This window comes from Chlamydotis macqueenii, chromosome 3 (genome assembly GCF_036417535.1).
Source record: "Chlamydotis macqueenii isolate bChlMac1 chromosome 3, bChlMac1.mat, whole genome shotgun sequence".
In the NCBI taxonomy this organism is placed as follows: Eukaryota; Metazoa; Chordata; class Aves; order Otidiformes; family Otididae; genus Chlamydotis; species Chlamydotis macqueenii.
In genome coordinates, this window is record NC_141558.1 from 95,072,526 (window position 1) to 95,087,772 (window position 15,247).

Below are 15,247 nucleotides of genomic sequence, written 5' to 3' on the forward strand. Positions count from 1 at the left end.
AACTGCCCGAGTTGCCATTTCATAATCAGCATTACCACAATAATTCCAAAATTCCAGAGATATTAAGATGACTATCAAAGCCATTTTCAATGCCAAATACATCATTTATTAATGTATCTCACTCCCTCAATTTCATATTATCACCCTCACCTACATGTCAAATTGTAGTTCACATGCCAAATTATAATTCTGGAAACTGCAACTCATCAGGAAACTCTCACTATAAACTTCAAAAGTTTTAGCAACTTACTTCAGTGTTTCAAGTGACATTTGCAAGTTATAATTTCTTTCTTGCTCCGGTAATTTTGAGAACTCCACTAAGCATGGATGTTGTCTTTTGTTGTCATCTCTAACCTGAAAAGACAATAAAGAAGTAAGTTTAATGTGTCTTAAAAACTGGAAGAAGTTTAAAACCAGTCCAAAACACAAAGTACTTAAAGCTGGTCCAGTCAGTATTACTCAAACTGAACAACACTTCAAAACATAAAGTATTCTGTATTCTCAGAGTATGATCATTCTGTTCAAGTAGGCAGAATTTGCATTTGCAAATAAACTTCAGATTTGCAGATCTCAAGTGGAATAAATGCTAATTGCTACATTTCATTATACAGATGTTCACAACAAATACGGAAAGTTCAAGAATAGTGCAACCTATGTTTTGACATACAGCCATAAAATAACAACTCGTCTTTAGCATCATGTTTGAAAAATTACGTATCCAGTTTGTATAAATACGTTAATATCACTAGTACTGAAGTCCTTACCCTACAAAATTAATGATATAAAGCATAAATTTATCGTACCTCTTAATTCAGAAAATGTTTGTTTCTTAATTATGTCCAGTAGTATACAAACAGAATGCAGTTCAGCAGTCACAAATGACTGGATCATTAATTTACTTTTACTGTAGCAATAGCTGAGTCATTAATACTATAAATTAAAAAATCCTACATTTTATAAACTTAAAAATTTGATCAAAAACATTTTTAACCTGCTTTGCTTCTACACAGTTTTAGTTTAATACTGGCCATAAGTAGGAAGGGCAACCTGAGAGGCTGAGATAATTGACGATTCCACTGCTCTCGGCTTTGCATATTTATTGTGTTAGAGCTCAGTCAACAAAATCTATAAAATTTATGTCTTGCTAGAAGGCTTAATAAAAAACATTAGTTTGCAAATATTAGCCAAGAGATTCCAATGAAAGTGTTAACATTTGCTCAGCTAAGACTACATTTTTACCCATATACTAAAACACTTCTGTGTCTATCTTTCATGGACCATAAGCTCACCATTTACATTGATCTTTAAAGTTGTAAAGTGAAAGTTATTGAAAAATAACATTATTGACAACTTTCGATCAATCAGATAATTCCACTGCAAAATGGAATTTAACAGTTGAAGTTAAGAAGCCTGATTGTTACACTTTTTCCAAATTTATCTTTACTCATTTAGTGAATATAGGATGGCTTTTAAATTAAAACAGCTTGATCTGTTGATATTCATATACACAACCAGATTTGAAGTTTAAAAAGGATAAGAAAGTCAGTAGCATATAAAATGGCATGAAATTTCTGACTTTAAGAAAAATAATCTATCACACTTAAACTGATTGCTTGCCCTCCACATTGCATCAAATTAAAGAGCTTTTCTTTAAATATTTTAACGTAAATGTCTTAAAATGAAAAAGCTCTAGCATCATGGCAATAAATCCATATGCAGTATCTAAGATTACACTTAAATAAAATAATAATATTGGGACATAAACATTGTTTGTTAGAGCAGGGGAAAGAAAAACAGTCATCTGCAAATTGTAACCTATTCGTAAAGTTTCTTTAATTTCAATTCCTGAGTGTTAACTATACATGAGTACCCATAGAATGAATACGAACATGGATCACTGATAGCTAAAATGTATTTTTTTATCATCTTCTATTTTTGCCAGTTCTGTGTTTTTCTATAACAATAACTGAACTGTACACTACTACCCACTCTAGTTTATTTAATCTTATGCAAAAAATCTCACATTTCTCTAACATTTTTGAATAACGTATTTTCTCATTTTGATCTAAGCACATAATAATTATCAAATTGAACAGCAGTCATTTGTTTGTGTTTTGGATTGAAAAATATTTACAGTCTCCAGGGGATATTTATTTTCATTTGATGGGATTCATGTTCTTTGGGCAGGCAATACAAGCAATTAAACTGTCAAGCTACTTGATCAAAATCATTAGAAACTAAAATGAGAAACATCTTTTAGCAGACACTGAAAATGTTTATTTGCAGATTTCTTTCTAAGACCCATGGTAATCTGCATTAATGAAGATTCAGTATAGTCTCCAATAAGAAGGACTACTTTAAATCTGTGTACAGCTAATTTATATCTCAGATGTCAAGTGTTTCCCTCAGAATTCCACTGTTAATGGAATTGTCCCTCGTGACACTCTTTTCACTCTACAGCTACAACATGCAATACTTCTATTATACATTCATCATATCTTGTAGGTTGCCATCCCATTCCTCTTTTTTTTTTCTAAGTATAGCATAAAAACCTATTGATCTGCTGCTTTGCAAATACATTATGTAAGTGTCAGAACTCATGACACCTATGAATTCTTAATTTTGGTGGCTGGTTTTAAACGTACAGCAAAGTTTAATAGAAACAAATATATGCAGATGCATCTGATGATTTCAAGTCAGACACCTAACTACCATTCATATTCAGAGTTACAATGAAGATGCAGAATCATAGAATGGTTTGGGTTGGAAGGAACCTTTAAAGGTCATCTAGTCCAACCTCCCTGCAAGGAGCAGGGACATCTCCAACCAGATCAGGTTGCTCAGAGCCCTGTCCAACCTGGCCTTAAGTCAGTTAACAAAAATCCTCAATTTTGCTAATTAGCTTGTTATTTTACTTTGCTACATGTATAAAATGCAGCAGTAACAGCGCATACCATACTGAGTATTACTTTGGTGATATTGCACACAGATTTGATGAAACAGGTACGTAGGAGTGAACTTAAAACACAATCTACAGCAGATTTTTTAAATAATTGGGAGAGGCATTTTAATCTAGAGATTCTCTGTCTTTTAGTCTTTAAACTTTTCAACTTCATAAAAAAAAATTTTTTTTTTCATAACAGCTAGCTACTATATATAATGCATCTTGCTCTGAAGGAAAAAGTCCAACTCTAACTACAATGAGAGCACTCACATGTATGAGTCTAAACCAGCTAATTTCTATTTCATGCCTTCCCTCAGCACTCACTAACTGCAGTGCATCAATTCAGATGACTAGAATTGTCAACAGTGGCTTAGTCAGATTAAATCATCTGTGAGAAACCAATATGATAAAGCAGTCAATCTCCAGAAGACGATCAGGCAGCTTTGCCGCCTTCCCAAAGTAAGCACAACCAACCACAGGACACTAAAGCTACAGAGAGAAAGCTGAATAACTTAAAATATTTATCACTTGGTTTTATTCTGAATATAATGACAACATTTATCGCTGCTTAACTTGATACTTACTATGTATTGTTTAAATTAAAATAATGTTGAACTGTACAATTAGATTCTCAATTGTAAGTAACGGTACACTAAAAATTCCTGCAGATTGCTTCACAGCTGGTATGATTATACCACAATTAAAATGTTTTGACACATTAATTTAATGGGAGTTTGTGTTTCATTTGGTGGGGAAAGCAACAACAACAAAAAAAATCTAGAGAGCTTCTCTGTTAGTCAAATCTTTTTAAGTACTGCTGTGCGCTACACTAAATACAATAGCTGTGCCTAGTTACATTAAATCTGTACTCTGAACTCCTCACAAGATCAAAATTTCTTATTAACAAAAATAGAATACATACATATATGTTTCTATACATGCAAACATGTTTTTACATTTACATCTAGTATATACTGCATGTTTCTATATGCTCTTCACACCAATAGTTCTTCATAAACAACACCATTTGGGACCCAAATAATTAGCCACTACGCTTTTTTAATTATTTTTTTTTTAATCTAATAAAAAAAATACACTGAATTTTGTATGAAAGCCAGAAGCCACGTGTTTCTTTTCTGTCACACTCCATTAAAAGTAGGAAAGAGATAAGAAAATAGCTATTGGAGCACCTACAAATATGAGCCTGAAGAAGTGAAGAAAAGGAAGGGAAAAAAGCAGATTTAATGGAACTTCCTATAAGAAACACTTATTTTTCATTAAAAACAAATTTGAGACTTCCAAAAACTTATATCAGTCAGTATATACAAAGAGAACCAAGAATAACTGCTTTTATTGCCTTATTCCATCAGGCAACTAAATTTCTTGCCCCAAGAACAAACAGAAGGTGAAAAACCCGCTATGTGCTTTCTGTGCTGGCAGTTAGACTGGCTGAAAATTTCAGCACCAGCCTCAGTACCAGAATTTTGGTTCAAAAATACGCAAGCACAGTTGTTTTCCACCTGCTTCTGATGGAAAGGGTCTGAAACCTTACTAATTTTGGAAGAATGGAAAAAAAAATGCAGTCCCGTTAGCACATCGAAACCCGTGGGCTGAATAATACTACATAATTAACAGAAAATTAAGTTGGAAGGTACATACTGGTCCATACTGCCAGCCAAGTTCAATCTTATTCATAACCCAAAGTTCATGGATGTTCTCTGCTAATTTTTCTCTAATCCTTTCCAGGTGGGGAGGCAAAACAATCTAAAGAGAGAAGAGAGAAAGAGGCTGTTACGACTAAGTTGCTTGACACTGCCACTCAAACTGTCAGAACAGACAAACCACATCTCTCAACTAAACCTAAATTATATTTCCGTTTTTACTGACTAAAGGGAATGAGAACTCTTAGATCAAGAGAAATACTTTAACCTATGCACTTAGAAGCTCCAAAGTTTGACCAGCAGGGGAAAAGTTTTAAATCAAATGCCTCCAAATAGCACAGAATACACTCCTGGCAGCTGGCTAGAAACTACTCAAACCAATACTATTTCTCAGCTTAAAAGAAATGCTAAAAATCTCAAAAACCAAGGTAATGTTGTGAAAAACACTTCAGACAAATATAAACATTTGAGAACTGAACCTCATTTAAAAAAAAAATAGATTATGATGACAGGTGACAAGTGAAATCAGGACAGCATATCACTCTACCTCCAAAACTTAAAATCAAGTCTGCTTTACCTCAAAAATCAGAGACCTCAAATATACAGTGCTGTGAATCTTGATAATGTTACCCTAATTGTTGGTATTACAGAACAACAATTACATGACATGTAGAATGCGGTATTTAGCAGATAATGGCAAAAAGCTAGCAAGTTTGTTCTTTTTTATGTGCTTTTTTCAGGAACAAGTTCCTAAATGTGGTAAAATCTGAGCACATAGTATACAAAAATTTGTAGCATCTCAAACTGTGGTCAAATATAAAATGAACTCTTGTTATCTGTGATTAGAGATAGAGCTCTTTGGTTTCAAAGAACTACTATTCTTTGCATCTATGTTAAAAAAAAAATATTAAAAAAACCCAAAAAAAACCAAAAAACAAAACCCCACACCAAACCAAAATAACTTCAGTGCATCTCATTTACTGCCCACAGTGAGTCAAATGCCACTATCAGTAATCTACAAGTCCAACAAAGAAGACGACACGATGCTGATTTAAAAGTCTTATGATAACGCAAATCCTTCAATGATTTTAATTAACCAATAATAAGAACATCTAGAACAGAACAAGAAGTTCAAATATTCTTCTTTTGCCTACTCTAATATTAAGGGTAAAACATTCTTCATTATAGTGTTCGTGAACTGAAATATACGACATTTCTAGTGAGCACTATAGGGACTTTACGCACCATTTTTCAACTTCTCTCAATGGAATGTGCCAATCAAATCCCAAGAAGAAACAAGCTTGAGGCAAGCTGCAAATTCAATCAAATGTGAAATAACATAGATCTATAATGAGTGTGTTTAAAAATGAAAATTCAGTCTTTCCATTTCAATACCTGTGTAGTATCTACAGGAACTGGAGTGAAAGCTGCTTGTGAGAGAGAGACAGTAGGACCCAGCAGGTCTCTTGTATAGCTCCGATCCTGCTTGTACTCTCGGCTATGCTCCACTTTCAGCTTCTCTTTCGGTAAGACAGCTTCAAAGCAAGGGGCATATCCTGGTGGAGGAAGGAACTTGAACTCTCCATGGCGACCTCCAAGCAAGAAACGTACCCTGTAAACACCAGAGTTACTTTAGATAACAGAGACATCTCTAGTGTCAACCCTAATCAGTTTGCAAGCCTAACAACTATTGAACACTATTTTTTTTAAAAAGAAAAAAAAATTAAAAATTCAATGTTGCAACTTATTTGCATGGTTTACAGTTCAACTTTCTCTAACTAATGCTGGAGTTTATAAAATAGGAGGTACAAAACACACGGGCAAGAGTAAACATTTTTTTCTTTTAGTTGATTTCCACTTCCATAAAAGTATTCTAAATCATGAGACCAAAAGAGAAGGCATACAGAGAGAAAAAGAATAATCAGTTTACTTAGCACACCTGTGAACTAAGCAGCAGACTTCCAAGTCTCAGAAGGAGACATTATAACCCAGAGTAATCAACCAACCACCTCTGAACTCTCTCAACTGAGGAGTTCTCCTTTCTCTCTCCTTTGAGAAATGAGCCTTCATAGAATAGGTTTTTTCTTCTCTCTCACAGAAAACAAAATCCTTAGGACATAATATAAAAAACTCCCATATTTTCTTCCCTTAAACAAATACTTGTCATGTTAATAGGAATCTTGGAGATTCTTTTATTCATTACAGAATAGTGAATTTGTCATGGTTTTTTGTTACCGAAAAATTCAATGAGTGAGATGATCATGAAAGTAGCAATGACATAATACTGAAAAATCTTCCCAGAACATTGCCATCCAGAAGGAAGCAAAAAAATACCCAAAACCTAAGCTTACAACAGAAATATTTTGTCTCTATTTACTGAGTATCTTTTAAGATTTTTGTCAATGCTATACCAGAACACTCTCCAAAAACACACTCAGCATATGAATTTTATCTGTCAAATATTTCTTTCATGATGGAGATAAAGGATATAGGTTTATAGTTTTGCCTTTCATAGCACACATATCTACAGTTTTACCACATTGCATTTCCTGTATTATCAAAGGCAAAGTCTAAACAAGTGCATTTTGCATCTGGAATGAGAGGCTAGTGTGCCCACTCTGATAGCTCTTAGCTTCTGTAGTATTCACCACAGTCTTTGATCCCTCAGAGAGCATTGCGCTCTCTCCAACAGAAATGAGCTTTCAGCCTTTACCTTCACCAGTCCTGCTAAGGTTGATCTTCCCCACTGTAACATCACCCAATCTTTTTTAACATTATAGTCTCAAACTATTCAATACATGGAAGCAGAAGTCTGGCACCTCAAGTGTAACTTGAAATGTTATAGAAAATCAGTACAGCAAAACAGAATGCAGATTGATTGAACTCATTAATTCATCCTGCTGAAAAGAAAGTGTACCATCACCATTTCTTAAAGTAAGCACAGATAATGCATCTTCAAATAATAGTTACTACCTCGTAACAAATTACTTAAGGCAAATATGTCTTTAATATCAAAGACTGATGTTTTTCTTCCCACACAGGTAAAATGCTGTCCTGGAGTGAACATGTAGCAATATGTCAGCTAAGAAATGATAAGGAAGCTGTTTCTAAGGTCTATCTGCAAACCACCTGAATACACTGGTGTGTGGAAAAACAACAGAAGCACTGTCTCTTCAGGATTCCTTTTTAGCTCTCACTATCCAAGAACTGGAACTGTGCCAAAGAAGCAGATGTCAGAAAGGGAAATTAAATCAAAGACAGCCAGGGAATTATTCAGCATATTCACATAAATAGGGAAAAAAAAACCCACAAAAACACCAGACTTGGGGGGGAGCGGGGGAATAAACACACACACATACATACATACATATATATATATATATATATACACACACACACACATATACATATATATACATGGGATGCTAACTTTATTCCTGCAGAGAAGCTGACAACGGGGAAGAAGAGGCCATCTATGTTGAAATTCTCAAACATTCCTTGAACTGGCTGACCATTAATCCGGAAAGAGATGCTAGGGGCACTCAGGTCCAAACAGCAGCTAATAACATCGTCAGTTCTTAACAGATGTTGGTTGGGAGAATTTACTGTTCGTGCTACACAACCTACAGAAGTAAAGGAGACACATTTAGCAAAACTTTTGAAACTCACACAGGCTTCCACAGCAGCCTAAATAACCAGAAACAGAGCAATAGATCACAAACACTTTAATGTACAAATATCTAACCTATAACATCCAAGAGTTGATTTTAAGCTTGTAATATAGTGAATAGAAGCATACAATCATATCTACAAAGCTGTTTTAATCAGAAATAATACAATTAAATTACATTTAATATAAGTTAAAATAATTACTGATACCCATATGAACAGTCAAAACCAATAAACTTGTATTTTATTCCTCACAGTAGTAGAAGGGCAAACCGAAAAAAAAAACCCATTAGTATGTAATATGAAACCTAGTATCCTTTACTAAAGAATGCTTCATTATTCAAGATGAGGACAAGTATCATACTTTAAATTATTTAGGAAAAGAAATGTACTTCCTTTTATTAAGGGCCACATTATGGTACCTTTGCAAACTTGTATAAGATGATACTCCTCAGTTTCATAATCAAACTACAAACTAGCATTTTTCTGGCACAAATAAAGACAGTAACAAATTTGGAGGCATACATATTCAGTAATATATGTATTTTTCTTTAATAATTTTGTATGACTTCTAAAGGATCTCTTGCATTGAATCACACTTGCACAAGCACATCTGCTTCCCAAGAGAAATGCCCCTCTTGATAGAGCAGTCAGCAGTATAGCGAGGAAAACCAAAAAACATCAGATGCTTTTGCTGCTCCCCGACACCCTTTGAAGACAGGATGTCCTTAGCTTGAATGCTGCAAGCATAGTCAGTTCCATGAGCAAAGTTAGAGGAACGACATGGAGCAAACCTAATAAATTGAGAAATCTATAGGAAACCCTGCAGAGAAAGAGAGTAACAGTCACAGCATAAGGAATGGTCTGCAAAGAAACTGCCTTCTACCAGGTCTACATCCCAAAACTCACAGAGCACAGTAGAGAACAGCAGAGAAAAACATCACAACAGCCGAGAGTTAGTTTCAAATAAATCACAGAAAGGAACAATTATTTAACAGCAGGGATAACTAAACTCTAAAAGAGATCTCAGTGGATGCTTCATCTCCTTAAGGCGTACTACGTGAGACTAAATGCCTTTTTAGATGTTAAAATTTAGCCAAATATAGATTCTTGGGATCAATGCAGGGCTGACTGTTAACAGAAATATGCACTGGTCTTTGATGAAGACACAGTCAGAACAAATGATCTCAGTGTCTTTTCTGGCCTTAGGCTTTAAAAAAATCCACGAGTTCCACTTCTCCGTATTAGAGAAGTAATTGTAGGACTGAAGAAGCAAATGTAAATTAAATATGATTCTGGTAAAGGCTTGGTCCAGCACAGAAACTCAGGGGTAGAAACTGTTGTTGGTATTCATTAATGCAGTAAATGCTTCATGCTCAGAAGACTATTTTTAAAATTACATTGCAGAGACTTACTAGGATGCAGCCTAACATTGTGGAAGAAGAAGAAAGGCTATGATTTTCAACATTCAGCTACCTAAAGTCCTTCCAAGTTTCGGAAGTATGTATTACATGAGAATGTCAATGAAGACACGAGTCTTTTCAAATCTACCAGCCACATCCACAACAGAGATTAATATACAAAAATTGCACGTATGAAGGTGGTCTGACTTTTTTAACTGGGCTGGATTATTGACTTGAGAACCACAAGCAACTATCCATTTATTCTTTTGTGATATTTCTGATTAAAAAGTTTCTGGGTAAAAAAATAATTTTGATTTTCAGTAATCTTTTGTACCCTTCCTAAAAGGAACTCTAACTACAACAGTTTTCAGTTGGCTCATTATGTTCAGGTTCTTCTGTAGTAATACTTTATCTGACAAACTCAGTTATGGCACAGCTTTAATGACACCATTAATTAAGCATCATTGTTCCAAAGTAATTCTCAGTATACATGAGAGGCAAAGTGGCAGCTACTTTCCTAAGATGCCACTCCAGACGATATGTTATTACTTAATAATATAATCCATTGCTATTTTGATTGGAAAAGTCTTTTGAAATGTAAAACTGTATTATTTTCCAAGTACTAAGCCACAATGCCTCGAAACTTCAAAGACCTGGAATGTTACATATAGCTGAGTCTCTAAAATGTCTCTCATTTGCTAAGGAGCTTTAGAAAATTTGCTCGTATCTTCATAATGGCAAGAATTGCCGATTGAATGCGCCTAACCCAGTTTCCAGTCAGTTCTACAGTTCATCACTGCCCAATAATCTCTCAAAATCAAAGAAAAAAAAATTTTCCTCAACAAGGTGAAACCACAGTCGAATTTTTTTTCAAGATGTTTAGTACCGTCCATGTGTAGGACTAACCATTCCAAATCATATCTGGAAATCTTTTCACAATAGTTAAATTATGTGAAAAAGATTAAGAAACAGAACAAGCTTGCTTTCTTAGTATTCTAATTTTCCTGAGCTAAACCAGTTTGAAGAGAGAATAAACTATTTTCAGAATCAACAGTAAGTACAAGTACTTCAGATACTCAGTTCAGCTTCCTTTAACACTAGAATTTGCGTGCAGAAATTACTACTGACAAATGGATCCAAGCTGGGCCAATAACCTTTTTAAACATGAATACCTGACCAAACACACCATATGCAAGCTAGAAACATCATTCTGCAAGTCTTGCAATAAACAGTCAGTCTCAGTATATGTATATAAAACATCATTACAGAAAAATATCTGGTTTAAAAATGTATGGCAAAAAGCATACTTAAATATCTTCACATCTAAAGTATTTACAAAATCCTAATCTAAAGAGCCATATTGAAAAAATTGTGTTTTGAGTTTTTTTTTTTTAAAAAAAAAAAAAAAAAAAAAAAGAGAGAGTCCTGTGAATTAAATCTCTCAGGCTATTCTTACACTATCACACAGGAATTACAAACCAGATGACTATCAGACTTCATTTCTTGCACCTTTGACGTTTTAAATAAAATCTTCATAGTTACTATGAAAAAAACAATAATAATTACCAGGTTGAAACATAAATTACTATTCTTTGTATAACATATTTTTTTCAATATGCAACATCAACTTAAAACATGTTCTGATATAGAGTACAGTTTCTGTATATTCCTAGTGTCAACTGAAACATCTAATTCACTTTGCTGCTCTTTAAAACAAATTTACTGGAATTGCAGACAATGTTCTAGTATTAAAACAAGAAAAAAAAATAGCAAAAACACAACCAACAAAAACTCACAACCAAAAAACCCCCAAAAAACCAACCAAACAAGGAAAGGAGAGTACCTGACCACAGGTGCAGACCATCGAAGCCATAGGAATACAAGTCATCACCAACACCATTTCCTCCCCATTCTGCTCCTCCCCCTGGATATGGTGAGTAGCCCTCTGTTGAAGCCCAGCCTACTCGTAGATGAGTTGATTCTGCAGTCACAAAGGGCTCTAGATGGTCCACCATAAGCTCATAGTACCATTTTCTGTATTGGGCAGAGCCTTCACTAATCCCCAAGAAGATGTTGGGTCGCATGCTTAAACAGAAAGAACAGAAGTTGTTTTCAAATGTCATGATTGTTTTGTGTGACTAAAACAATAGAAGTAATTTTATTTATTTCTTTATTCTGGTGAAAAGTGTTCTATACAGTTAAAGTTAAAAAACGTTTTTTTTTCAGTAACCGAAACAGTATAACAGTATCCTCATTCAGATACAAATACAAATAATAATATTTTATGTGTTTGAACATTTAAGATATGTTATATCCTACAAAAATGACAGCAATTCACCAGTTACCAATAGAAATGTAGCAAGTACACACTTAGGTTTAATTTTACATAGCAAACTGCATCCTATAACACTGATTATCTGTTCAAGAGAATAACATTTACAAAGATACAAAAGTAACGTGTCAATCTATTTCAAAATTCTCTTATACTTCCTCCTTCCTTATTCCAAGTTCTGTGTAACTCAGTAATTTGCCATGGTTGTACCAATCCCTAATATCAATTTGATGTTCCTACTCGTGATGCTTTTAAAGTACTTCACAAGTATACTTGAAAGGCAAAACTATTACTGTGTTTATTCAATATCTAGTTAAACAGCAATATGTAAAGTCATACATCTAAAGGTCATGAGAGGAAAAAAAAAAAAAAGAAAGAAAATTATGCTTTTATGATTTGATTTTTGGGACAATACTGAATCTAAAATCTCATCCAAAAAAAAATCTGTCTCCAGACAATCCTTACTGTGCCAACTTTGTATTAAGAGACCCATCCAGTTTTGAATTAAAGCTGTAGAGTGCAGAACTATCCCAAATCAATACTAGGTATGTTTCCTCAATGGTTGGTTACCCATATTGCAAAAAATCTTTTAGACTCCTAGGCTGAATGTATCTAGTTTTCAAATCCCACCACTGGATTGGGTTATAAATTGTACAAATACTTTTTTTCCTGCATATAAGCTGCCTAGTTAACAAAAATGTAGCTCTAAACCAGCCCTAGCTCACAGTATGCCTTCTGATGTAGAGAAAGTGTAGGGGAAGAAAGAAGGGTTGATGCAGGCTGTTAAATACAAGTCAGTGTAAAAGCAGACTTTACTGATCTGATTGCTTATAAAGTAGCTTGTTTATCACATAAACTTTCCTTCATAAACTTACATCAATACATTTTCCTTCTAGAAGTATATGAGGTGTCTTTTGCCAAAAGTTTAATTATAGATACTCTTCACTTTGTTACAAGTCAGACATTTAATCTCCTTAAAAAGATAAACAAAATCTGTTTGACAAAAGCTATATTCCAGAAAAGTCAAATCATTTGTAAGTTATTGGTAAGATCACCAACTGAATCTCTTCCTCCTGAACAAAGTTTTAGTATGCCTTTGTCCAAAGTCCACAATTTCATCAACCTAATCATCCAATTTACTCTTTTTAAATAGAGGTTTGTGAATAGAATTTTCCAGTTCGCTGGAAAAGTATGTTAAACAGTAATATCTTAGAACGTTCCTTTGCCAATTATTTTTGATGCAAGGTACGCAAGTCTCATTCTGTCAATAAATGTTTTCAATGTTTCATTGGTCTTTCTGACTTTTGAAAAAATAATCTTTTTTTCCTTATAACCGTAAGTATATGAATATTCTCATTCACAACTTTCTAATGCAGAGCAAAAACATTTATCAACTACATTTGCTCTATCTAGAGCCATATTTGGGAAAGACATTTCTACCCTCCCTGTACAAGACCCAAAGTCAGCTCAGAACCTCAATCAGTACCCATGGATTTAAAGTTTCTTCTCATGCAATAACAACAGAAGTTTTCATTAATGATTTTAGCTTTTCAGTTGTTCAAATTTATTGCTGACATGGAATGATTCTCAATACACCATCTTTCCATGTGTTACATAGCTTGATGTGTCATTGGATATGTTGGGGTAAGTCACGGTGGTTATGAAAAATACGAGTAAATGTATTAGCTCTAAAATTGTCAAAAGTTCATGTCACCTTTAGACTTGAATTCATTTTTACTTTAAAAGGCCTCCTTATAATATATAGTTATGGAATATTTATGTTTTTCAGCATCTACTAAATCCTGTGAACTCTGAGTTATAAGTACCATTTCTAAGTTTCAACTTTCACTCTTGTTTAATGATTGTGATTTTTTTTAAATACACCCAAGCTTCAGACAGAGGAAGATCCCACAAATCTTTACTTAAAGCCAGATTCTTCTGCCTCAGTATAAATTACAACTCTGGATAAACATTTATTTCATAAATATTACTTTGCTAGTTTAAGATGTTACTGGCTTCATCTTATTATCAATGTCTGCTGGAAGGCAGCTTCTAAAACTCTGCCAGTGGAAGGAAGGGTGAGGGCACTCTCTAAATATCCCAGGCAAAATCAACAATATTAGTTCAGGAAACTGGTGAAGGTGTTGGGCACTAAATTCTGGATTTTAACCAAAGGTGGTTAGGAAATCCTCACAAAATCACAAACATAAAAGCAATCACAGGACACTGGCTGACAATACTTTGAAAGTACAGCTAGATCCATACAAGAATCTTTAGAAGAGACTCTACAGTTTCACAGACTTAAAGCAATTTAGAACAGCTTTAGCTTGCAGCAGCTCTCTCTAACCCATGTTTTGATTCTAATCAGTATTGCAAAGAGTATTTAAAATCCTAGTAAGAATAAAATATATTAACAAAAGGGGTTTTTTTAAGTAAACCAGGTTCTCTGTAGTGACTGTTTCTTTTAGCCACAAGTTTTATTCTGCTTTGTTCATAGATACAGATTTCTTCTTTTTACCTGCTCACATGGTTGACAAGGCGTGTCTGTAACAGTAGATCTCTTCCTGGCAGGAGATTATCACAGATTAGATGTTGATTAGATCGCACAGCTACTCCATGACAAACACAGAGAGAACACAAAACATCCAAAACCTGAAAAAAAAAAAAAAACCATAATCTTTTCATCTTAAATATTTTTTCATGCTAAATAATTAATAATCACTGTGAGTTATTTCAGGCAATATAATGCTATATACCTTGTTACTGGAAGACATGTAACAGTATGCAATTCATACAACATGGTAGTTTTATTTTACAACTGTTCTGAAACTCTCCTAACAATATGAAGACGTCTTCTTCCTGCTTTCCTTGAGATGTAGTGTGTACCAATGTTTTCATCAAAAAGAAGATAACATTCCCCTTTGCTTCTTCAAACTGCTCGTGTGTCTTTTAGGAAAAGCTTAATTTCAAATTATAAATACAGTATTAAAATACATGAAATCTATCTTCTACACAGAACAACATTTTCACAGATGTTCACCTAAATATACTTGTCTCTTCTTTGCCTACCTTATGGTTTCTTCCATGTTTGTCCAAGAGACAGATGATTGATTTAATATGTCCTTCTTTAATAATGTTTAGAGCTTCTGGGCTTTCCACCAACACACAGTGTAAAACCTCTAGAATTCCTGGGGAAAAAAAAGGAAAATTATTTATTCCAATAAAATCATAACTGCAA

The 15,247-nt window shown here is 34.0% G+C and overlaps 1 protein-coding gene across 1 annotated transcript in view; it reads right to left on the bottom strand.

Annotated features, from left to right (window-relative positions):
- Positions 1–15,247, bottom strand: part of RYR2 (ryanodine receptor 2) — a 430,134-nt gene that overhangs the window by 192,427 nt on the left and 222,460 nt on the right. Inside the window, exons 18-24 of the mRNA XM_086745890.1 lie at positions 15,079–15,197; positions 14,528–14,661; positions 11,521–11,762; positions 8,036–8,228; positions 6,001–6,217; positions 4,604–4,708; positions 251–354 (exon numbers count right to left, since the gene is read on the bottom strand). Coding sequence (XP_086602016.1) covers positions 251–354; positions 4,604–4,708; positions 6,001–6,217; positions 8,036–8,228; positions 11,521–11,762; positions 14,528–14,661; positions 15,079–15,197 — 1,114 coding nt within the window. The remainder of the gene's footprint in view (positions 1–250; positions 355–4,603; positions 4,709–6,000; positions 6,218–8,035; positions 8,229–11,520; positions 11,763–14,527; positions 14,662–15,078; positions 15,198–15,247) is intronic.